The sequence below is a fragment of the Oryx dammah genome, unplaced genomic scaffold, assembly GCF_014754425.2.
Source record: "Oryx dammah isolate SB20612 unplaced genomic scaffold, SCBI_Odam_1.1 HiC_scaffold_19, whole genome shotgun sequence".
In the NCBI taxonomy this organism is placed as follows: domain Eukaryota; kingdom Metazoa; phylum Chordata; class Mammalia; order Artiodactyla; family Bovidae; genus Oryx; species Oryx dammah.
Window position 1 is genome coordinate 42,819,327 of NW_024070203.1, and position 25,405 is coordinate 42,844,731.

Genomic DNA, 25,405 nt, shown 5'->3' on the forward strand with positions numbered 1-25,405 from the left:
CCATGGACTGCAGCCTACCAGGCTCCTCGGTCCATGGGATTTGCCAGGCAAGAGTACTGGAGTGGGGTGCCATTGCCTTCTCCGGACTAAACCGCTACTAAAGGTCAAATCATGTTAGAACAAATTTGGCATAACCATCAACACACTCTCTTCTTATAGAAACCCACAGCATCAACGACTGATTGGAAGAAAAAAAAAGGCAAATTGTTTCCTTTGGTGTTAATATATACACTTCCACTGAAGTCATGTTTGTTGTAAAAGAACCAAGGAAAGGGATCAGAGATCAGAAAGCAGGAACTGTGACACAGCATAAGTCTCCCATCAGTCACAGACAGTTCTGCATCCCTTCTAGAACTACCCTGGTTTAGGCCTGTCTCCTGCCTGAAGGGCTGCCACTGCCTCTTCCTTGGTTTTCACTCTAGTCTTCTCCCCAAGTCCCTCCTCCACACAGCCTTAAGAATTAAACCTTTAATGTTGCCCCATACGATAAGGCAAAAGGTCTAGTCATGGCATATAAGTCAGCCTAAGATTCCCTGTCCTCACTCTCGCCTCACATCTCTCATTAAATCTTGATTTATACAAAGCAAACCACCAAAGTGCTCCATTTCCCCAAAGGCCAATAATAGCTATGCATTCTTTAAAACTCAACTTGGGTGTCACTTCCTCTAGGATTCTTCAGTGGTGGGTAGGGAAGTTCCTTCCTTGTTGCTCCTGAACACCACAGCCCTGGTCACAAGGCAGGTTGAACTAACTTTTCTGTTTCCCTTTCTATATCAGAAGCTTTTCAGAGTCAGGAAAAGGTCAGTGGCCCATTCGACTTTCTACTTCCAAGGCCTGGCACAATGCTGCAGAGACAGGAGCACTTAGAATTCATGTAATGAATAAATAGTATAAATGAGGCTTTTTCTTTTAATAATGCCTGAGAGGAGTCCATGAAAAAACTTAGCTTAAGCACTATAATGACAACTGTTCTATAATGCTATATGGATAAAATGTTAACTAATGGTACTATCTGTGTACTTCTTCATGAATTTAATAAAATCATAGCAAAAACAAAGGTAAAGACTTCTAGGTACAAACTTGGAGTTAAAAAATAAACAAATCACAGTAATGTAACGTATATCATGGTGACCATAGTTAATAATACTGTATTTGAAAACGGCTAAAAGAATAATCTCTAAAAAAAAAAAAGCGGGGGAGGGGGCGTGGGTAGAATTACTTTCTGCCATTTCACTGGAAAGCAAATTCTTAGAGAAGAGGACTAGTCTCGTAAAGCATCTACCAAATGTTAATTCATATTCTTCTGATAGCCTCCACTTATTTTAATTCAGCTGCTTCTTCATAGTACAATAGTAAAATACTTACATTGAACATACTGTGCATAACTGTACAAAAAAGTCTATAACAGAACCATAGAAAACCTCTGTCTTCCTCAAATCCTTCCTAATAATCTTTAATTATCCTACCTGACAGTAGTTATTATATATGGCAGTGATAGTATGGATGATTTTCCCTTTGGTTGTCTAATTTTCTTCCTCTTTAAAAAGAAATAAAAATTTTAAAGTATGTTAAAATAAATAATTTTTTAAATGATTTTTTCTAGATTTTAGAAAATCATTTAAAAAATTATTTTTTTCTAGATTTTAGAAAAAAATCAGTTAATCACTAACAACAAAATAATGAAGCTAAAAGTGAGTTTAAAAGGTCATCATTCCAATTTTCTAAATTTAGATATTTAAAAAGGCAATTTGAAGTTTCTACTTGGCAATTTATAAAGCAAGTAAGATTTTAAAATCTAACATATATGTGAAATAGTTATTAAAAAAAGGAAAAAAATCAATTTTGAAATACTATTTATAGTCCCCACTCCACAAATATCTAAGTTAATTCTGAACTCAAATACCTATTACCATAAAACAAACTGACCAAAATGTACATTTAAACTAGGAACTTGGGGCTGTTTCTACTAGAAAAAATTCTAAAGGTGTTCATTAGCTGAAAAAGTTGTTGCCATCTCTCTACCCTTCCTGCAGATTCTGCCATCTAAAATTGTATCCACCTTGAAAGAAAAGTGGAAGTGAAGTTGCTCAGTCCTGTCCCACTCTTTGCAGCCCCATGGACTATAGCCAATCAGGCTCCTCCATCCATGGGATTTTCCAGGCAAGAATACTGGAGGGGGTTACCATTTCCTTCTCCAGAGGATCTTCCCGACCCAGGGATCGAACCCGGGTCTCTCGCATTGTAAGCAGATGCTTTACCGCCTGAGCCACCATCTACCTTACCAACTGTCGAAACCATTTCTAAGAAAGGCATGCTTATTTCTCTCCTTGTATTCAGTCCCTTATGCATCTCTCAGTGTAATCATCGGCATTAAAAGATGTATTTATCACACACATACATGCACACAAACCTAATTGTGTGGAAATGTGTACACAAACATACAGAGTCTGAGTCTCTGGCGAGTACAAGTGTTTAAGAGAACTACTGTATTCTACTCCCTACATAAATGAGTTCTTTGAATTTTTAAAAGTAATATTATCTTATAATTGAAAAAATATGAAGAAAAAAAGAAACAGAATCATGTTTAACTTAATCTTCAAAGTATATTATAAAAATCACCATTTATAATATACATATTTACCTTAAGATACATCTATATGCAGTCCTTTTATTCAGTTTTATAACTGTTCCCCCATTAGAAATATGCTGTTGATAAATCAATTAGAAAAGTTATCTGATAGTATGTTAAAAATAATAGATGCATTAAGTAATATCTAGATTTGAAAGTGTCCTTCACCCAATATTTGAAGAAAAAATTCAAGAAGCAATAATGATATTCAGACTCCAAGTCATCTTAAAAGTAAGTGTCTGAATACCAGATGCGATTCTGAAAATACCCAAGGCAGCTACAACATCAACAAGTACTATGAAATTATGAAAAACTGTGTAAAAAAAAAAAAGCTGTGTAATTTAAACTTGTATATTAAAAACTCATGCCATTCTTTCAGGAAGATAGAAAGTAGTTTTTCAACTCCTGAAAGGATGCTAATCTTCGCAGTAAAGTGGAGTAAATATAACAAGTAGCTTAATTCCATCAAAGCAACTCTGACAACATATGTATAAAACTCCCATAAAACTGACCAACTGTTTTTTCACAAATCTGTCTTTATCTCTTGAAAAAGAAAATTAATGAAAAGTTTTGTGGAATATAATACTAAAAAAAAGGAAATTAGCCTAGTATTTACAGTGGATGATGTACTATCATATCTACCACAAAAAGCTGGCCTATAAGAAAATTTAATTACATAATTTTGCAAAGCCAGCGTTTGAGTCACTCACATATTGTATAAACAATGAAGAGAACAGTGTAAAAATTGTTTAATAACATCCAAGTGGTCTGGATAAAGAAGATTAAAATCTGTGAAATATTACAGGTAAGAACACTGTTATTCCTTTTTAAACTAACATCATTAGATTCAAAGTGACAAGTTCCATGAACTGAGCAAAAGACTGATGCACTCACTTACTGTTTTTATACAAATAATAGATATAAATTCTATTTCATAAATATCCTACTTAAGAAAACAATAGAGAAACCCCATGTCTCTGGCTATCAAGAAGTCAGCCTATTTAATGAGGATACACAATCATTATACACACATACACATATATATATCTTATATCTTCATAGCTTTCATCAACAGGTCTCCAGCTTCCTTTTTCTCTATATATAAAAATTATAAATGAAAGCTATAAAAGTATGGGAAGTCCTCAGTTGAGACCCTACGGGTAAATTTAAGGAAGGCAAGGATCATGTGTGATTTATCTTTGTATCTACAGCACAGTCTCTAGCTCATAGCAGAAACATTTTGCTGAAAGAATCTGCATTCATTCATTCAACAAGCATGTACTTAGCACCTAGTAAGTGTGAGGGCCAGTACTAGGTGATAGGGTAGTAAGTAAACCAACATATAAAATCAGGAAAACTTGTAACAGGTGCTATGAGGGAGATGAACAGGGTGCCATAACAGAGGGAACCTACTTGGAGTGGCTTAGCAAAACCTTACCCCTGGGTAAGGTGGTGGTCAGGAGGAAACCTCTTTTAAGAAAGTGGTATCAAACCTTAACCTAAATGAGAAGGAGCCAGCTATTTGAACAGCAGAAAGCTTGATGAGCTATTTGCTAAACTAACACACAGTAATTCACAATTTCTGCACTTTGAAATTTACAATTTTCTTAGTAAACCCTGTCATTTCCCATTTTCCAGCCCTCTCCAATCTAAACATCGAGTTGCCAGCACTCATTCACATAAGGTTGTGTATACTTACTTAGCTATCCCCATATTGAGATTTTTTTACAAACATAACACTTTTAAGAAAATCTTCCCAGGAATTCCCTGGCAGTAATGTGGTTAGGACTCCATGCTTCCACTGCCGAGGGCATAAATTCAATCCCTGGTTGGGGAACTAAGATTCCACAAGCCCCACAGCATGGCCAAATAAAGAGAGTATCTTCTACATAATTCAAATAAAGTTATGAGAGAATTAGAGGTAGAAAACTAATCCTTACAGAGGGACTAATATATGGGCCAGGCACTGTTTTCATACTTTAAAGCAGAAAGTCAAGTAATACTACCATGAAATTAGCAAAGCATTATGCTTAAATTCTCTGTCAGGAGTAGAAACGGTAGAGTTAATGAAATGTGTGGGTTTTTAAGGGCAGCAACATAAATGCCAGAGGTGGAAAGAGAAGAGATCATTAACAAGAAGACATCATCTTAGTCAGTTCCTTGCAGTCCACAGTCCAGTACTCAGACACTAAGGTCCAGAAACCTCAAGTCAAACTCAAAAAGTGACTAATTGTAAACAAGAATTATATTTTACTAATTTTCATTATGAAATAGTAATATATTATTATTATGGCCAGAATTTTAGACTACTGATCATAATCTCACCGGTGCCACTGCATTTTTAATCTCCATGGAGAACACAGCCTCCAAATGAATATAAGCCTCACCTCACTGTCACCTCCACATCAATACTTATATCAGGAAGCTAAATGAGTGATTAGACTAGAAGTTGATGACTATGGAATCGGTAAAGGGATACAGATTTTTCAGCCAGGCCACGGTGAGGACTGATCAGAGTCCTGCCCCTCAACAGAGATTACCTTTCAGTTACCAGAATTTTCATGAGCCCCAGTTGACACATCTTTCTCCTTTGTACAGCACTGTATAAACAGTGCCAAATTCTGCTTTTCAACCGTTTTTCAATGTTCAATGCTGACCATCCATTCCATTTCTGCTGACATAGTCTTTCTTTAGCTATGTTAATGTCATCTATTTAATTCAATCAAAAAACCTTCCAAAGTGCCTACTACCTGCCGGGCACTACACAAGGTGCTGAGCATCCAAGGCTGGATATGAGCCACATCCTCTTCTATTGAGAAAGACCTCTTTTCCTGACCAATCTCTGACCTGGAGATTACCGGTTTTTTTAAAACGTGCCTTCAGCATACATCTAAGTTGACCCATCCTGTGCTGGTATTATTTAATTTACAGAGTTCTGGGAGTACATAACTGTTACCTAAGTATCAACTACAAGAGGTAATCCTGTGTACAGGAAGCAACTGAAGGCCTGAGCAGTTAAGCAGCTTGCCTAAAACCACTAAGTTAACAAGTACTGAAGCCAGAATTGAAATTGTAGGACTTTCTGACTCCAGAAATCACAGTCTTTCCCTTTACTCCACACAGTCTCCAAGAAACTAAAAACTCTTAAAAGACAGAAAAACGTAAAGTGCCCCTAAGTAAGTACATTTCTTGACATATCCCCCAATTCAATAATTACGTTTGACAAAATAAAGTCAGCAATATTAAGCTATAAATTGGCATAGATAGATCCCCTATTAATAGATTCCCTATTAACTAGGCCCCCAAACTTAAGCCAGAAATAAATTATCTTCATTTTGGAAGGTCAAGGCCCAATTCACTGATATTTAGTACTCTTAGAAAAGACAAAAAAAACCCAGATCACTTTTTTACTTGAATGGTATCATCTCAGCAAAAATAAGGCCCCTCTAATATGTAATATATTTCAGTTTTACTTCTAGTTTAAGCCTCAATAAAGCATACTAACAGTAATTTAAAAACAAAGATTAGCCAATAAAAATAATGTAAAAAGTACATCATTGGATCATTTCCCAAATCATTTAAAGCTTTAAATCACCTATTTGGTTGACAATATATTTTTCTTTATGTTGAATTATTAAAAAGAAATGCTTCTTAAGGAATCCCATTAACATCTACCTGTTTATTATGTTTTTCATGAGTTATAATATAAAAAGTAGTTCATTAGAACTGATGGCAAAGAGTCACCGAGCAAATTACTTAAAACACAAATCCCAATGTACAAATAAGAAAAAGCTGACAGATTGGGAAAGGGAGAACAGGAAATGGATAAGAAATTATTAGGTGGGAGTGCAGTGAGCATGTAACCCAGAAACTGCAATTCATCAAACAGGAAGTCCTGAAATCACATGACATACAGGAAAATGAAATTTAAAAATAAATGACAAGGGACAAGGTGTGCACGCTCGAAAGAGCCAAAGGGGTAAAAAATGGAAAAGGCTGTAAATGGAGTCATTACACTACGATTTTAAAAAAATAACAAGCAATACATTATACTTAAATAATCTGGTGATAGTAAGGGACTACTTTCACTTTCTTAGTTATGTTTTCCCAATATTTACTCAATAGAAAAATCACACTAACATCTATCCACTGTCAAAAAACGAAAGAAAAGAATTTTCTTCTAAAATATATAATCAGTTTTTACATTGACCAGATTTTTTTCCACAAAGACATGAGAAAAACTCAGTATATTACATTCACAGTTATGAAACACCATCTGAGTTAAGCTGATCTTACCCATTAACGTTGCTAAAAGACACAAGGAGTACATTTCTTTGTCAGCTTGCTCCTGAAGCTCCTTAGATGACAGCCTGCCGGCAACAGCACTGTCTTCTGGTTTCACAGTGTGGGCCGAGTGGGCAGCAGCAGACTGACCCCCTTCGGCTTTACTTTTCAGAATCTCGATTGTGATTCTGTCACCATGCTGTAAAGGAACTGGCTCCTTTTCCATTCCTGCCTGGGGTGGCATTAACTCTTTAGGAGGAAAGCCGTATCGAATACACTGTAAATATGGCGGAATGTTGAATTCTCTGGCTATGCTTTCCTGAAGTTCAAAAAAGGTTGTTGAAGACTTAAGTGTAACCATGGACTGCCGTCCGTCATTAGTTGTGATTCGGATCTTTTTCTCCTTAGAAGTGGTTGGCGAATAGGGAGCCTTGGTAGGGGTGGCAGGTGCAGAGGATGGGCCATCACGAACAGTACTGGGAGAAACAGTCCTGGGCTGTCCCTTCTGCTCTTGTTTTAACTTCTCTGTTTTCCGTTTCTGCATTACAGAAGCCTGTTCCGTAATATTCTGTTGAATAGTTCTTTCAGTTTTACTCATGTTTAACTCCTCCTTGTGCAAAGTTTTCGCTTTCTGTCCAGTAAGAATAATTTTAGTTGGGAGCGGGGACTCCGACTCTTGTCCTTGTACCTCTCCAAATCTTTGGGCATGAGCACCATCTATATTTACAGGAGTATAATCATCAGGATTCTTTTTGGCAGTCTGATGCAATATAGTGTGGACAACTTTCTGAACTAAGATTTCACTCCCGAATTCACCTGGAAAGTGCTTGGTAACAAGTTTCATCGCAACGTCATACACATTGCTATTCAAAGATGCATCACTTTCATACTGGAACCAATACACTGTTTCTCGGACCACTCTTCCACCCCATTCCAAAGTAATAGGAAAAGCTTCTGGTAGATTGTCATACTCTTTCCCATCCCAAAAATGTTTGAATCCACAACCACATTTACCACCAGTGGACCTGGAATTAGTTCTGTCCCCATCCAAATACACAATAGACCCATCTCCTCTAACTCTTCGCACAGATGTGCCATGGCACCAATTACAAGCTGTAAGGTTACTCAAGCCGTAGTCTGGTACCAGGACATCTCTCACTGAATCATATGAGCAAACCAAATTGTTCAAGGGAAAGCTATAATTTTTGTCAGGCCTCAGCTGTCCATGAGTACTTTTTGCCAAGTTATACAGTTTCCCTCCTGGAGCCAACCACTCTGGAGGAACATGAAGTTCAGAAAGGGCACCACAGAGCAAACATTTGTGAAGGCGATTATCCATTACTGCTTTTTTAGCAGCTGCTGTGACTTCTTCAGGCTGAACTCCTATCACCCCGGTCCTCCTGTAGAAATACTGATGGACATCAGCCACCAAACTAGGATGGATACCATGCTTGTCCATAAAGACTTCTTCCATAGCAGCAACAAGCCGAAGTAAGTATTTATCCTGCAAACTTCTGTCTCCTCCAATAACGCAACCACCATCCTCCTCAAGTTTGATGTACTTCTTAATGAGGTCCTGAGGCACACCCCATGCTTTAGGAAGCAAATTCATAGGCAGTTTGGGCAAAGCAGCCCCTTTTATGCCTACCAAGGGGATATAATGGTTTCTACCAGAGCTACTCCAAGCGATACAGATTGGTTTGTTCAAATGACCATCTCTGCCGGTGCACTTCTCTGCAGGGATGAGCCCTGGCAGAAAGGTGGCTGAATAATCACCAGAGCTTCTCATGCCACTGAGCGAATCTAACAAAATAATAGGGCGATGAAGCACATTGGCGAGGCCAAATATGTGGATGTTCCGCAGACCCAAGGGAACCCCCTCAGGCGGTACAAACAGAGGGTCACACTCGTTGATAATGTCCTCCCACTCAGCAGCATCAATGAAGTCATGGAACAGCGCTTGATATCGGGCCAAGTGCTGCTGGAAGTGCTGTTTAAGATTCTCTCTCAAGGCATGCCAGAAGAGCTCCCGGCCCACTAGGGCCCGGGACACAGCATGCACCAGGCAGTGCCCGTCCCCGTCCACATGCACGGGAATGAGGCATTCCTGACTTTTATTGGCCCGCTTGATGTCCTCGAGGGTGTCATGCAAATACAGGAGGCTTCCGGAGCGGTCCTTGCCGTAGCCCACCGTGTTGACATGCTCCGGTTCGATGAGGAAGGCGCGGTCACCCAGCAAAGCGCAATCGAACAGCTCGCCCTGGTTCATGTCCCGGAGCAACTTAGCCCGGCCAGTCTGTTTGTCCATTCCGTAGCGAGCTAATATGGGCGACAGCAGTTTGCAGTGGTAGTTTGAAAGGCCCATCACCTTTACCAGTTCCGTGTTCTTCTTGGGTGCCCCCGTCACCCCGAGCAGCGCGTTCCGCAGCAGGTTGTGAAGCACTACGTCCGGGTCGGTCACCTCCTCCACCCCCAGCAGCTGTTGCTGCTCGTGCCGCTGTCCGCACTCGGTACACTCGATGCTGACGGAACCGGAGGCCGGGAAGAACAGACGCGCCTGGCACTTCGGATCCGGGCAGCTCCCGGAGAGGATTCTCCGGTCTCTCCGCTTCGAGAGCCCCCCCGGAGTCGCCGCCGCCGCCACTGCCAGAGACGGCGGAGTCTGCGGAGCCTCTGGGGGAGGCGGCGGCGGCGGCAGCGGAGGCGGCGGCGGCGGCTGAGACATAGCTCTCGGCTCTCGAGTCTCGCTCCGCGTCCCAAGCGACCCTCAAAGGCTCATAGCCCAGACCCCCGCCGGCCCGACTCGGTCTCGTCCAGGCCCAGGGCGAATCACTTTCCTTTCCCTACCAGCTCCTCCTCCTCCTAAGCGAAGGCGGAAGCGCCGGACGTTGTTTCTCTTCTTACTTCTCCACTGCCGTAGCCGTTGCCCCGAACGTAACGGCCACCACCCTACCCCGCACTCACACTCACTCACTCTCGCTCTCTCTCCCTCAGACACACAGACATACACGCCCTCCCTGAGACTGCGCAGGCGCAGCTTTCACTCTACCCTCTGGGAATTAGAGTCTTTCAGCTTCTCGCCTGGCCATCAAATACTAGGAGCTTGGGTCCACAAAGAACTACAAGTACCGTGAGGCAAAGCGGTTCGGTGCCCGCAGAGAGGAGGAAGAGGAAAGTAATCGGAACGGGGGCAGACAGGAAGAGACTCACTCACGTTGCTTTCCGGAAGTTGTAGTTCTAGCTCAATCTCTTTTGTCGTCGTCCCCATTCTAAGGCCCAAGGGAAATGAGTATGAGAGACCACATTTCCTAGGATGCCCTGCGGTGCGACCAAGCTCACTTCCCCCTTAGGCGGAGGGAAGGATGCAGGGAAGCTTGGTTAAAAACAGAGTTAAAGGGAATGGGTGTCGGAAGCAGAGGGTCTGAAGTTCACGACTCCTAAAAGGGGAGGGGAATGAAAGGCTCTCAGTGAAGAAGGTACAGTAAATAAATGTCCAGCGACATGGCGGGCTGGGAAGCTGAGTGAAATGGTCTAATCAAGGCTGGAGGTCATAAGAGAAAAAGGCGGAGAATAGTGAATTGATTCTCGGCGTGTTACTTAATTTTTTTTCTGTCACACTCCTTTATTCTCATTCCCGCCTCTATTAAAAGCCGCTGAGGCTATTGAGTCCCCTTTACTGCCTTCCCTCCCCCCCCCACATTGGGAAGCACAGGCGCCATTTGTTTCCTCGTTCCATGTACGTCTTTGTAGTTTACAGTGCAAATAAAAATACCTTGGATGTGTACAGAATTTAAGTACATATCCAAAGTATTTTAAGTAGTTTTGTTTGCTCCTTACCCTCAGAGAGTAATAACGGCTATCATTTATTACGTTCTTGGTATATGTTTGTCATAGCATTTACACACACGATAACATTTGATCTACATAATGTTATAATAACCTTGCTAGGAAACACTTCCGAAAAGGAAATGACTTGCTCAAGTTCAGGAGCTCTCAGACCTTGGTCTGTACCCATTTTACAGACAAGGGACATAGGCAGGAAAGGTTAGGCCAGTCTTGTACAAAATAGTAACTAACTTTTAGTCGCTTATGGCTTTATAGTTTACATAACATGATCACACAGATCATCCCACCCACACTCCTGTAACTCCTCCACCACGTGTTGTTGACTCCATTTTCAGAAACAGACTAGAAGGAATTAAGTTACTTGTCCAAAGTCAAATCACCAGGATCTCTCAGATCCAGAGAGTGCTTTAGTGCTTTTTTTTTTTTTTTACTTTATTTTACTTTACAATACTGTATTGGTTTTGCCATACATCAACATGAATCCGCCACGGGTGTAGACGAGTTCCCAATCCTGAAGCCCCCCTCCACTTCTTATAAGAGAAAAAAGAAACTTTTAACCCCAAACCTTTTGTTAGGCCTCAGGCTCTTCTCTTAGTGACTCAAGGGGCTGTAAGGATGTTTACTGTGTGCTAGGAAACTGTCTCCTCATGCAAAACACATTCATATATTAATTGAAAGCTAGTATCTTTTTGAATATTGTACAGTCAGCCCCTTTCCCTTATCATTCTGGAAACTCTTGCTTTCTGAAACCTTAGATAAATGCACCACCTCAAAACTTCTGAAACATTTGGCACAAAATAGATACATCAGTACAGTCCATGACCCCATTCTCATTTTCTGTAGCTGCCAAGGCTATATTTACCGCATTAGGTTTTTCTGAATAAATAAAATTTGATGCTCTGAAATGAATTGTCTATAAACTAGACATTCCTAAAAGGTATTAGTACTGACTTTCACTAATTATTATCTACAATTTTCTTCTAAAGAAATGCATTTTAGAAATCCTTTAAATGTTAATTATTTTCTTGCTCAATTCTACCTGGCCTGTGCAAAAATAATGGTATCTCTGTATAAGAGAAATAATGTTACTTTACCTTGAAGGGAATAATCTTCAATAAAGTTTTTCTTAATTGATTCATGCAGGAAACTGTTTCTGTTTTAACAGTAGTTTGGTGGTACACTACACAAAAGGTCTTGGAACTGATTTTTAGTTCTAAGGTGAGAAATTAGATATGCCTTTTAAATGCAAATTATTTTCTACTGTGACAGAGAAGTTACACCTGTGGTGAAATTATATTTTTCTTATGACCAATGCTGAAGCTCCAATACTTGGGCCACCTGATGCAAAGAGCCAGCTCACTAGAAGAGACCCTGATGCCAGGAAAGATTGAGGGCAAGAGGAAAAGGGGACAACAGAGGATGAGATGATTGGATATCATCACTGACTCAATGGATGTGAGTTTGAGCAAACTTCAGGAGATAGTGGAGGCCAGGGAAGCCTGGCCTGCTGCAGTTCATGGGGTCACAAGGAGTCGGACATGACTTACCAACTAGACAGCAACAACATGATGAAAGCTTAGGTGAATAAGAAAGATAATGCCAGTGTGCAGTTCTAACATTGTCGTGTACTTTCATGTCAGCATCACCAAGTCACATTTTCCTTGATGATATGAACAGTGAAATGAAATTTTTAAAAATTGCATCTGAATATTTCATTCTAAATTGTGCCTTCACAAAATAACTACTTCTTTCCTACTGAAGACTGGCTTGTCAATCATAATCCACTTGACTGGTCCAGAGTTTCTTTATCCACATGGAACCTAGATTAGTTAGAAACAAACTTCCAAAACTAAATTTGATATCTAAACCCATTTGTTACCATAGTTGTCCTACATTTAAGGGTTATAATTTTGAAAGAAAAAAATAGAAATACCCTGGATTAAAGCATAGTTAATGGGAGGGAGAGGAGGTAAATTTTCAAACAATTCTAAAATGAGATCATTTAACCTGAAAGTCATTTAATGAATCTATAGATGCAAAGTTCAGAAGGTAAGAAAGCTAACAAATAATATATTAAAATTACTATATGTTTTGTATTATATTAACCGGGCCAAATCCAGTATGTGAATTCTTTACAGGCACTTAGGCATGGATACCTATAAAGTAAGAAGATTGTTAGGACAAAACATAAAATCATAGGAGTTCAGAAAGCCCCTAACCTGCTTATATGCAGGCAATACACGTGTGTCCTTCCACTTCCCCAATGCCATGACCTTAATTGCATAATAACCTGCTTTATAGGATGCATAATAGTTCTTATTCTTGCCTCAGTATTCCAGATGGGAAAAATGAGCTGGGCACCTAGTGTTAGCTGTTCTAATACCCACCTCTTCTACCAACATTATCGCAGCATCACTTATATCTGAATTGTCAAAATTAAAACTGAAACCCTCTTTTTTTCTTTCATTTCATAATTTCTAGTATGGCTCATCTAAACTTTCTGTATTGCTTTTAACAAACCTGGTAAATGTAAGGAGCAAGAGGCCTCCATGTCATTCTTCTCTTTTATGTGGAAAAAAGAAGGGAAGCATAACTTTGGGGATGATTAGAAGTGGGCCTCATGTTTTTGCCTATGAAAGGTACATCTCTACTGAGAATTGACTATGTCACTTCAGATACCTACCCTGGACATTGACAAGCTTTCGTTGAAGTTTGGGGTGGATATGAGAGGGACTTAATTACTGAAGTAGGTATTATAGGAACTTAAACGGAGAAGATTGCAGAAGTTAATCCCTGTCCCAAAGAAACATCCCAAAGGAACTCAAAGTCTAATAGAATGAATGTTATTGTTTAATTGCTAAGTCGTGTCTAACTCTTTGTTACCCTATCGACTGTAGCCCACCAGGCTCCTCTGTCCATGGGACTTCCCAGGCAAGAATACTGGAGTGGGTTGCCATTTCCTTCTCCAGAGGATCTTCCAGGCCCCAGCATCAAACCACATCTCCTGCAGTGGCAGGTGAATTCTTTACTGCTGAGCCATGGGCTTCCCCAATAGAATGAATTGTTGTTCAGCTGCTAAATCATGTCCGACTCTTTGTAACCCCATGAACTGCAGTACGCCAGGCTTCCCTGCCTTTCACCATCTCCCAGAGTTTGCTCAAACTTGTCCATTGAGAATAAGCAGGCTAAACTAAATTGTTCATAAATACAAGCAGAATAAAGAATATAATCAAAATAGTATAACATTTACTTTGCTATACAGCAAATTGGCACAATATTGCAAATCAATTAAATTTTTAAAAAAAAATCACAAGGTCTATGAAAAATTTACTGAGGACTTATTATAGGGCAGGTGTTTTAAGTATATTATCTTAATCTTTAAAACACGAAGTAAGTAAGTTTGTCTTTATTATACAGATGAGAAGACTTAAAGCTGAGAAGTTAACATTATTTTCGTTATTACCACCCAGCTAGCAGTTAGCAGAGCTGGGCTTCAAATCAAGGTTTTCTTCCTTGTTCAGCACTAAGTCTTTCCACTGCGTCATAGCTGCTTAGTGATTTGAGAGAGAATTCGCCAAGACGTCAGAGTGCAAATGGTGGCCAGGAGCCAAACTTGGCTTAGATGTGTTTTTGTTCAGCCAGAGGCAGTTTAACTTTGCAAAAAATGTGGACGTGTTTGGGCAGTGGCCAGCACTTCACTCTTTAAGGTCATGCACCAGGCTCTCTTGAGACAAATTACCTGCCTGTTTCCAGGAAGCATTTGCATTTTCTATCACTGGGCCGTCACTGAGGATCTGGAGAAGCAGTAGCTCTCGAGAGGCTCACAAAGAAGGTATGTCCCAGGGTAGACATTGTACACAAGAGCTGCAGAATATTTGAGGAAGAGTGATTGGCAGTACTTATCACTATGTAAACATGAGAGAGGTCAAACATAGAGCCACACGTTATGCCTTAGCACAGTCATTCTCAAACTTTTAGTGAGCTTCAGAATAGAATATAAAGCTAACATATGAATTGCTGGGCTCTACTCCAGAATGAATACATCTGGGCTGGAACTTGAGAATTTACATTTCTAGCAAGTTCTCTGGTACTGCTGATTGTACTCCAAGATCACACTTGGAAAATCACTGCTTACCTGACTGCAGGGCACTTTGAGGGAAGATTTCAAAGCCAAGATTTTGTGTCTTGGTTTCTATTGTTTTCAGTCCAAAAAGAATCACTTGACATAGAATGTCTAGAAAATAAGTAAAAAAGAAGAAAATTACAGGGAACTCTATGTAATGCATTGTGGGGGACCTGAATGGGAAGGGAGTCCAAAAGGGAGAGGATGAATATGTATATCTGATTCATTTTGCTGTACCGTAGAAACACAACATTGTAAAGCAATTCTGCTCCAATAAAAATTAATGTTTAAAGGAAGAAAATTGTCTGTTATCAATTAGACTTCTCAGTTGTTAACATTTTTGATGGACTCTTCAAGTCCTTTATTTCTTAAAAAAAAAAAAGATGGAGGGAGGATATCCTTTTTTTAAGAAGCCAAGATTGTATCGTTCTCAGCCTTATCATAATAGCTATTAACACTGAGTGTCTACTGTGTGCCAGGCTCTCCACATTTATTTAGCTAATCCTTACAGCATCCTTATGAGCTAGGTACTACTGTTATCTTTTTTATATTACAGATGAAGAAACTGAGGCACAGAGAAGTTAAGTAACTTGCTCAATGTCTCATTGCTGGTAAGGGCCATGAAAGTGAAAGTGTTCGTCGCTCAGTCATGTCCGACTGTTTGTTACCCCACAGACTAGCCCACCAGGCTCTTCTGTCTTTGGGATTCTCCAGGCAAGAATACTGGAGTGGATAATCATTCCCTTCTTCAGGAGATCTTCCCAAACTAGGGATCGAACCTGGGTCTCCCACATTGGCTGGTGGATTCTTTACTGTCTGAGCCACCAGGGAAGCCCAATAAGTGGCATAATTAAGATTAAAACCCAAGTAGTCTAGCTCCAGAGTACACTCAGCTGTTGTCCTATACTGATCCTTAGGCTGTTCTGACCATTGTGCTATATATACTACCACGCACCCAGTTCTTAACTTGTATTCATTCATGTCATGAACAATCTTGATAACATTAAATATTCTTGTCCAACATTTAAAATGAACACCTTCTTTTAAAAAAATATTTCAAGCTTTCAAAGATGTACAGAAAAATAATGTAAAAACCACTACTAGGTTTAACAAATGTTTCTATTGCAGAATATTTGCATCCGAGTACTCCCTTCCAAAACACACACACACACAAAGACTTAGTAAGACTATGATTTTGAGGTTTGATTTTACTTAAGGTTGTGCCTTAGAAGTTATAAGGGAAATCATTCCCCTAAATAAAAATAGGACATCCCTTAAACTTAGTAATGGAGGAAGGATTTCTGTGTAGTGAGCAACTCCACTGTTACTGTTACCATTATCATAGCACCACCATACCATTCTCCTTAAGCACCCTCGGCCAAACATGGGTTTACTGACTACTTATAATAAAGGTATTAAACACAGTAACATACAGCTGAGGGATGCGAAATGTACGGCTTACTCAGCTTACAGGCTGCCTGGCCTGCCTCTATGTGGTGAAGGTCACATTCCACCAGTGTTTCAACTCAGTATTGCCCAATAGAACTGTCTGCAGTAATGGAAAAGTCCCTACCCGTCCTGTCCAATATGGCAGCCACTAGCCACATGTGGCTATTAGGTACTTGAAACAAGGCTAGTGCAACTGAGGTGACGAATTGTTCATTTAGTTCGATTTACATTAAAGTCGCCACATTCGGATAGTGGCTGCCATATTGGGCAGCCCAGATCTAGGTCCTTAAAGCCCACACTAAAAATAATGAGTCCCCCAAGGCCAGTGAGTTCCTGGCTCTGGTGGGGGTCAGAGGATGAGCTCTGACTGCAAAAGAGAACAAGGGAACTTTGGGGGATACTGTAAATAGTCTTCATCTTAATTATGGTAATGGTGGCGTGGATATATACATTTGCCAAAACTCATCTGATTGTGCCCTTGACATGGGGACATTTTGTTGTTTGTAAATTATACCTCAATAAAGTTGATTTTTAGAATGGGGAGAAAAAAAAATATTTTCTGAGACAGGAGTTCTACCTCTTGTCTATCTCAAGCATGCCTTCTGCAGTCCCAGTTCTTTCCCCAACAGCCCCCAAAGTCATTACTGCGACATAATAAGACCTTGTGTGATCTGACCCCTGGCTACTTCTCTGACGTCATTTCCCTGGCTTGTGATTCAGCCACATCAGCCATTTTTTTGTTGTTTAGTCACTAAGTCATGTCTGACTCATTTGTGACCCCATGGACTGTAACCCGCCAGGCTCCTCTATCCATGGGATTTCCCAGGCAAAAATACTGGAGTGTGTTGCCATTTCCTTCTCCAGGGGATCTTCCCTACCCAGGGATCGAACCTGTGTCTCCTGCGTTGGCAGGCAGATTCTTCACCACTGAGCCACCCGGGAAGCCAAACCGGCCGTCTTAATGGTCCTCAAACAAACACTCCAAGTGCATTCCTGTCTCAAGGCTTTTGCATTTGCTCTTCTTCTAAACCTTCCCAGACAATATTCACTTAGGTATCTGCTCAAATGTCAGCTCCAAAAAGATGCCATTCATGCCACCTCTCTTCAACAGCACTTCTGTCCTTGTCACTGTCCATTCCATTATCCCTTGCACTTTCTTTACAGCACGAAGCACTATCTGAAATTATATAATTACTTGTCTATTGTCCTCCTTCCCCATCAGACTGTAAGGCTGTTCATAAAGGCCGGCAGTTTGTTGATTGTTGGATTCCCAGTACCAGGCACACAGTAGCCTCAATAAATACTGTTGAATGAATGAATGGTTATCATCCATGGCACTTTCTCAGCCCGAGATCCAAGTGTATGTTCATAGAAAACCCACAAAGTCTCTACAAAATTTAAAAAACCTGTTTTATCATTTTGATACAAACTAAATAATATTATGATTTTTCTAGATGAGCACCTCAAAACATGAAATTTCGAGTGCTGAGTTCACACTAACTTAGGGTTTTGTTCGGATCCGATGAACACCGAAGGACATCCTGACAAAGTGTGTGAATACAGATTTCATGTACTTTTGAAAGTTGAGTCACCACATGTCACTGAGAAACCTCAACAAAAGAACCAGCACCTTAACTGTCAGTGCCACATTCCAGTTAAAAGCAGAAATTGCACAAAACACACAAACGTGCTTATAGTCACATCGACTAGCTGTGAGTGAACTAGTTAAACACACAGAAATTGCTCTTAGGTTCCCAGCAATAATTAAATTGTGTTGTGTAGTCTCTTAATTGTGCCCAACTCTGTGTGATCCTGGGGACTGTAGCGCTCCAGGCTCCTCTGTCCATGGGATTTCCCAGGCAAGAATACCGGAGTGGGTTGCCATTTCTTTCTCCAGGGGCTCTTTCTGACCCAGGGATCTAACGCTTGTGGTCCTACATTGACAGACAGATTCTTTGCCACTGCACCAACTGGGAAACCCTAATAATTAGATTAAATACTATTTAATCCAGATTACAGACACTCAAAAATACTAACCCTATCTTATAGTGAATAAGACTGCTTTACAGAGTTATTAAGTGATACTCAATTAAAATTGGCATTCCAGGATTTTGTAGCTCCAGAATTCTTATGAAAAAATGAAATCTGATTATCTTGCACTAGCAGCAAAAATCTTGGAAGTTATTAATATTTTGTGCAGGTATCATTTGCACTGCCATTATTACACATATAGAGACACATAATGTGGATCATAAGTTGAGTCTTATACTCACAAACCGAACATTTTACAATTTTCATTGACATTAATTTTAAATGGATGGACTGAGTAACCATTGTCCTTGGGGCAGGAGAATGCTCATCACTGTGGTTATATTACAGTTTCCTCTTCTTTCTTTTTCCTTTCCCTCAATTTAGAACCTGAAGGGTAAAAGAAAGTTCAAGAATGTACTAAAAGAAAAACGTGTATCTTCATTCCGGGAACAATTTTGAGTTTCTCTAGAATGGTCGGACCTCTCTCTGAACCTTCTAGCGCTATGCCCTAAACACAGTCGTGCCGTTCGTGAACAAAAAGTTAGAGCAAGAAGTACTTGACACAGTTTTCATATGTATAGTTTCATAAGACATATTTTAAAAGGCAAGGGAAGAGCCAAAGTATAAGCCAATACACATTTTTAGTCCTGTGAATCATGTATGTAAATTTATAATATTCCAAGATATATATGCATCATAATGGTGATGGGCAAGAAGTTAAATCCAAGGCAGTCTACAGGAGGGGGCTTTTACGCCAGTGAGCAGCAGTATATTGAAGAAATTACACGCATGTCCTAAATTAAAGCATCAGCACTAGATGTCAGCAAATCTCAACGTGGAGAGAGTGATTAAGTGGATAGCATATCCCTGACAAGGACACCTCAGCCAGCATTTTCCCATATGAACATTTATTTTCAAATAGCCTGGCATTTGCTAAGGTGTGCTCCCCAAATTCTATGCTATTAATAGGTATTGTCCAGGGAAGGATTCTACAGTCAGATATGTTGAGGAAAGGTTGAGTAAACTAAGTCTTTTCTCTGCTGAAGAACTTCTCAGAGCCTTTCTAAGCTGATGACAACGTTACTCTTTCCAGAGAGCAGTGCTGACTGCTCCGAATGCCTAGGGAGAGGAAGGGCTTAGTGACCAGAGTCTGCTGGCAGCCCAAGATCCTAAGTTACACTTACTTTCTTTGCACAGTTTTATTTATTTACTTTTTCTGGTTTGTTTTCTTTAGAGTGTATATTTCAAGGGTGATTTGGGGATGGTGAAAGAAGTAATGGCCTATGCCACCTGGACCCTATTATTGACATGGAGCATTTCTACACTTCTTTGGCTACAAAACCATTTTGAATCTGTGTCAGAGGCACACTCTTTAGGAAAAACCAACACAGACAAAGTTTGCCTCTCATTATGGTCTACCTTTATCTGGGTGCTTGAAAAAGAGTAAACTATTTTATGCTAGGATATGGAGGCTTTTTCCATTTAATGTTATACTCTAGTTAATATGTGGTTTTGTGTAAGATGTGGGCAAAAGATTCACCTTATTTTATTTATCTCTTTATTTTATATTACAGAATACCAGTTGTCCCCAAACCTTGCATTAAGTGTGTTTTTAGTTTTGTTTTCAGGTCCAGAATGCTTCAGATCTACTTAGCAATAAGTTCAATATGTAAAATAGTTAAATGTGGATGAAATGAGGAAGGATGAGAGTTATTTCAACCGGCAACACTCCCTATACCTGTTCCCACCCTCCCTATCTGGGAGGCTCCAGGGAGTATTTTGAACGTCATTGGAGTAATTCATCCCCTCATAAATGACTTTAAAACACCATGTCTGTAATATGCTACACTAAAATTTCTACCCGTTTCATTTTTTTTCTATTTTACTGCCAATTTCATACTTTAATTAATTTAGAACCCAAGAGCTTTATAATATAGCAAAGGAAGAGATTGAAACATCTAATAGATGAGTAAAACAACAGTATGATTTGGGGGGGCTACAACATTAGCATATTTCTTTTTAAAATAATATTTACTATTGGCAAGAGTTGACTAGATACCTTCAACATAGAGAAGACTAACTTGGTAAAACTATATACTGATTGATAATGTGATAATGTGTATCACAAGTTTATAGGGTTGACATTCTTTTCTCTACCACATCACTTACAGAATTTAATCCTAAATAAATTACATAATGTATAGGAAATTTTTGCTGTTGTTTATATTACAGATATATTGGAAATGGTCCAAATGTTTAACAGTGTGGGACTGGTTGAATGAATCCTGGGACAGCCTTGAGACAGGATACTCTTCAGCCATTACAGTGATGTAAAAATAAAAGAATTTTATTGCTTACTGGTGATACATATGGCCCTGTACCAAGCACCTTAATCATATTGTCTCACTTAAGCCTAACAATATCCTCCGATGATAGGTATTAGCATTCCCATTTACAGATGAGAAAACACAGAAGTTCGAACAGCTAGTAAAGTAATGTTGCTGGAATTCAATCTCTGTCTGCTGTTAACTCTCATTCTTAATCAGTATCCTAATGATGGGGGAGAATACTCACTTTTTACTTATAAGTTACTGTTTCAATGCAGTATAACTGACCTTAAACAACAAACAAACAAAAACCCCACACCCTCCTATATGCAACTCCTTCTTCCTAACTTTGGAAGTTACTTATCCTTAGTATTGTCCCCCTCATCCCACCCCCCTTCCCCTTCCCCCAGTGAATCTACCTTTGTGGATGTATGCGAAGTCGCTTTAGCCACTCCGGCTCTTTGTGACCCCGTGGATTGTAGCCCACCAGGTTCCTCTGTCCATAGGATTCTCCAGGCAAGAATATTGGAATGAATTGCCATTTCCTCCTCCAGGGGGATCTTCCTGACTCAGGGATCTACCCTCAGCCTCCTGCTTCTACTTGCAGGCAGACTACCGCTAAGCTACCTTGTGTTAGGGGGCTTCCCAGGTGGCAGTAGTGGTAAAGAAACCGCCTGCCAATGCAGGAGATGTAGAGACTCATGTTCCATCCCTGGGTCAGGAAGATCCCCTGGAGACGGGAATGGCAACCCACTCCAGTATTCTTGCCTGGAGAATCCCATGGAGAGAGGAGCCTGGTGGGCTACAGTCTATGGGGTCACAAAGTTGGACACGACTGAAATGACTTAGCATGCGTGCACACACCATGTGCTGGGCTTTAAAATGCCCACTGAAGCCCAAGAGGACAAAGAGGACAGGAAGAAAAAGCCTCTTCCCCAGAGACTCCTGGAGCATTCTCTGCTCTAACCAGGAAGGTCTGGAGCAATGCCCTTTGTCCTAGAGGAGGTACTTTCACTTACTCATCTGTCCAGCATGACTCATGCCCAAGAGTGTGGAGTAAATGAAATTTTACAGTATTTATGTTTTTGTGACTTCTATAAACGTGGCAGTGTGGAAAGAGCATGCATGGACTTTGGAATCAGACAGACCTGAGGTGAACTCCTGGCTTTGACACTTAGTAGTTGTGCAACTTGGGGCTAGTTAATAACTTCTCTGGGCAACCTCATCTGTAAAACAGGAATAATGAAGTCTGCTTCACAGAATTGGGTATGAACATGCAATGAGCCAGCAAAAGTGAAAGTGGACCCTGTAGCCCCTGGCACACATAGACACTCAGACCTTTCCTTCTGCTCTCAGATTGTGGTTTGGGGGCGAGCATCTGCCAAGTCCTGTGTTTATTTTTACACTTTTCTACTATATAAAGTACAGTGCTTTGTTTACAGAAGCATCCTATAAATACCAGCTGAACAATTTGGCATACATGAGCAGAAACTAAATCATGGGTAGATAGATTTTAGGTGTGGGTTTTTAAAAAATACTTATTTATTAATATTTATTTGGCTGCATCGGAACTTAGTTGGGGCATGCAGGGTCTTAGTGGTGGCCCATGGGCTTAGTGGCCCTGCATCATGTAGGATCTTACTTCTCCAGGGATCTAAGCCACATCCCCTGCCTTGGGGCTTCCCTGGTGGCTCAGATGATAAAGAATCTGCCTGCAATGTGGGAGACCTGGGTTCAATCCCTGGGTCAGGAAGACCCCCTGGAGAAGAGAATGGCAACCCATTCCAGTATTCTTGCCTGGAGAATTCCATGGGCAGAGGAGCCTGGTGTGCCATGGCTTTTACAATCCATGGGGTGGCAAAGAGACACAACTGAGTGAAACTTTCACTTTCTTAACCGTTGGACCACCAGAGGACTCCCCTAGGTGTGTTTAAATATTTAATAAGTGTTTATCCTATCATAGAGAAAATCTGCCAACTGGAGATAAATGGGATGTGGAGTCAGGGCCTAAGCGTCAGCTAAATGGTTTCCTGCATGGAGCCACCAACTCCAAAGGGGAATGGGAATCAAGCTCTGGGCTCTAGACTCACTGAGCCCCTGAGAGCACTATGTTTCATTGGCTCAAAGGTAGCCTTCTGTGGGTAGATGACAGCCTGCCCTGGCCTATCAGTGTCTCTTCTGACGTGAGGGGTTCCTCTCATAAACAATTCGCTATGCCCAGTTTAAATGTTTTCTTTTTATCTTTTAATTATAAATTCATGTAAGAAAGATATCATGTGAAACTCCTTTACCCATAAATGGACACTGCCATACTTGCTATAACTTTAAAATTTTTTTTAAACTTAATTTCAGACTTTTAGAAAAGCCAGAAGAATATTACAAAGAATTCCCATGCACCCTTCACAGTTTCCCAAGTGTTAATGTCTACCACATTTGCTTATCCTTGTCTTTCTGTTAGATAGGCAGTTTTGTTTTTTTTTCCTGAGCCATTTAAGATAAATTTCCCTCCCTCCCACTTTTTCCTTCCTTGTGTGTGTGTCAGTCGCTCGGTCATGTTCTCTTGGCAACCCCATGAACTGGGGCCCTCCAAGTTCCTCTGTCCATGGAATTCTCCAAGCAAGAATACTGAAGTGGGTTGCCATTTTCTTCTCCAGGGGATCTTCCCAATTCAAGGATTGAACTCAGGTCTCCTGCATTGCAAGCAGATTCTTTACCATCCAAGCCACCAGGGAAGCTCTCCTTCCTTGCTTGCTTTCTCTCAAATAAAACATTTAGGTAGAGCTGAGCTCCCCATTCCTCACCCAGCCCCTTTCCTCCCTCTTTGCCTTCCCTCACCTTTGTCAGGGAACCTGCTGGCTTGCGTGTTTCTGTCCTTTTGCTGTGTATGATTAGACCTAGAGATGAATTTTTGTTATTTTGAGACTTGTTTTGTAATCCAGAACTTGATCACTTTTATGAATGTTCTATATAACCTGAGAATTCTGCAAATGATCCAATAGCTGTAAACCACTTACAACAGTGGCTAGCACAGCATAAGCACCATAAAGTGTTAAATTTTTAATAAATAGCCATTTGGTTGTAAGTTATAAATAAAGCCCACTAGCTCATATTTTTATTATTGAAGTATAATTGATTTATAATATTATATTAGTTTCAGGTGTATAACATAGTGATTCAATATTTGTATGGATTATACTCCATTTAAAGTTATTATAAAATATTGGCTATATTCCCTGTGGTGTACACTATTTCCTTGGAGCTGATGTACTTTATACTTAATAGTTTGTACCTGTTAATCCCCTACCCCTATCTTGCCCCTCTGGCTCATATTTTTTAACTGTCTTGTTCAAATTGTATGTGTACAAGCTGTCAATTTTTAGAGAAGTAGGTTGAAATCCCCCTATGATTTTAGAGCTATGTATCTTTGCCTGTATTCTTCCAACCCTTCCTCCTTGGCACAGAAGTGAGAGCTTCTAGTCATTGCCCGAATCCCAGCCCCTGATCCCTCCCATTAGTAAGGGCTGTGCTTCAGTGCACAGCAGAGACCTAGGATGAAGTTAGGACACTGGCTGAACAGCGGAGATATCACAGGGAAATGTAAGTTCATGAATTCAAACACGCCAAGAAACACAGTGGTATCTCCCTCGCGCAAGGTTTACTCTGCAACCAACTCATCACTTGCTCTACTCTGATATTTTTCCTTTCAAATTCCCCCTGCTCCCTCAACCCTGATTCCTCCAAACCTTCAGTTAACTTTTCAGATGATACTCACCATACTCCCTTTTTCCAAAATTCCAACTCTAAATTTCAAGATTCGTATGACACTTACAGGACTAGAAGCTTAGTAAAAATGATTCTTAGCTAATTCAACAAAAATGTAATGTCATTGGCTATACAGTGGTAAACAGAATACACATGGAGAAGAGTAGGGTAAAGAGACAAAACTATAAGCCCTAAGCAATTGTGAAAATTGATAAAAGAGGAAAGAAATGTTTCCATTAGGGAGAAAACAATGGGTTGGGGAGGATGATCCAAGACAAACAACAAGCTCAGGGAAGGTCATGGGCCAGGACAGACCTCGGCCATTGGAGGGCTGACGGAAGTCATGGGGCAGGAATATGGTGAGTGCAGGTGAGTGGCCCAGAGGAGGCAGGAGAGACACACAGCGACTAGCTCACATGGGCCTAGTGAGTCATGAGCATTTGACTTCACTCCAGGAACTGGAATCCACCGAAGTGTTTCAGCAGAGAGTGAGATGCCTGTATTTACAGTTTTAAATATAACTCCAGCTGGTAGGTAGAGAGTGAGTAGAGAAAGTCAGACATGGAAGCAGGGATATCATTCAGGGCATCTTTGACAAAGGAAAGTTTTTGTGACCTCAGATTATTTTTCCCTCTTGTCAGAGAGTTTAAAAACCACAATGGCAAATAAAACAGACTTACAGTAACTTCATCTAGAAAGAGCTGTTTATGCAGTTTGCAAATAACTATCATAGACTCTTCACAGGTCTGGAAGGTCGAGATTGATAACCAAAACTCCCTTTCCCACTTTAAAGTTTAGAGGGTTTTTTAAAAAACATTTTATTTTTAAAAATTTAAACTTCATGAAAAGGAAGAGTATAATAAATTTCCATTACTTTGGGAATTACTCAATGAATATTAAGTTTGCTGACATTTACTTCATCTATCACTTTTTTCATCCTTTGTTGAAGTGAGT

The 25,405-nt window shown here is 40.3% G+C and overlaps 1 protein-coding gene across 1 annotated transcript in view; it reads right to left on the reverse strand.

Moving 5' to 3' along the window:
• The window catches only part of VCPIP1 (valosin containing protein interacting protein 1), a 29,298-nt gene extending 19,005 nt beyond the window's left edge, over positions 1-10,293 (reverse strand). The window contains exon 1 of the mRNA XM_040261318.1: positions 6,926-10,293. Within this exon, the coding sequence (XP_040117252.1) occupies positions 6,926-9,638 (2,713 nt within the window). The 5' untranslated portion in view covers positions 9,639-10,293. The remainder of the gene's footprint in view (positions 1-6,925) is intronic.
• Positions 10,294-25,405: the final 15,112 nt, after the last annotated feature.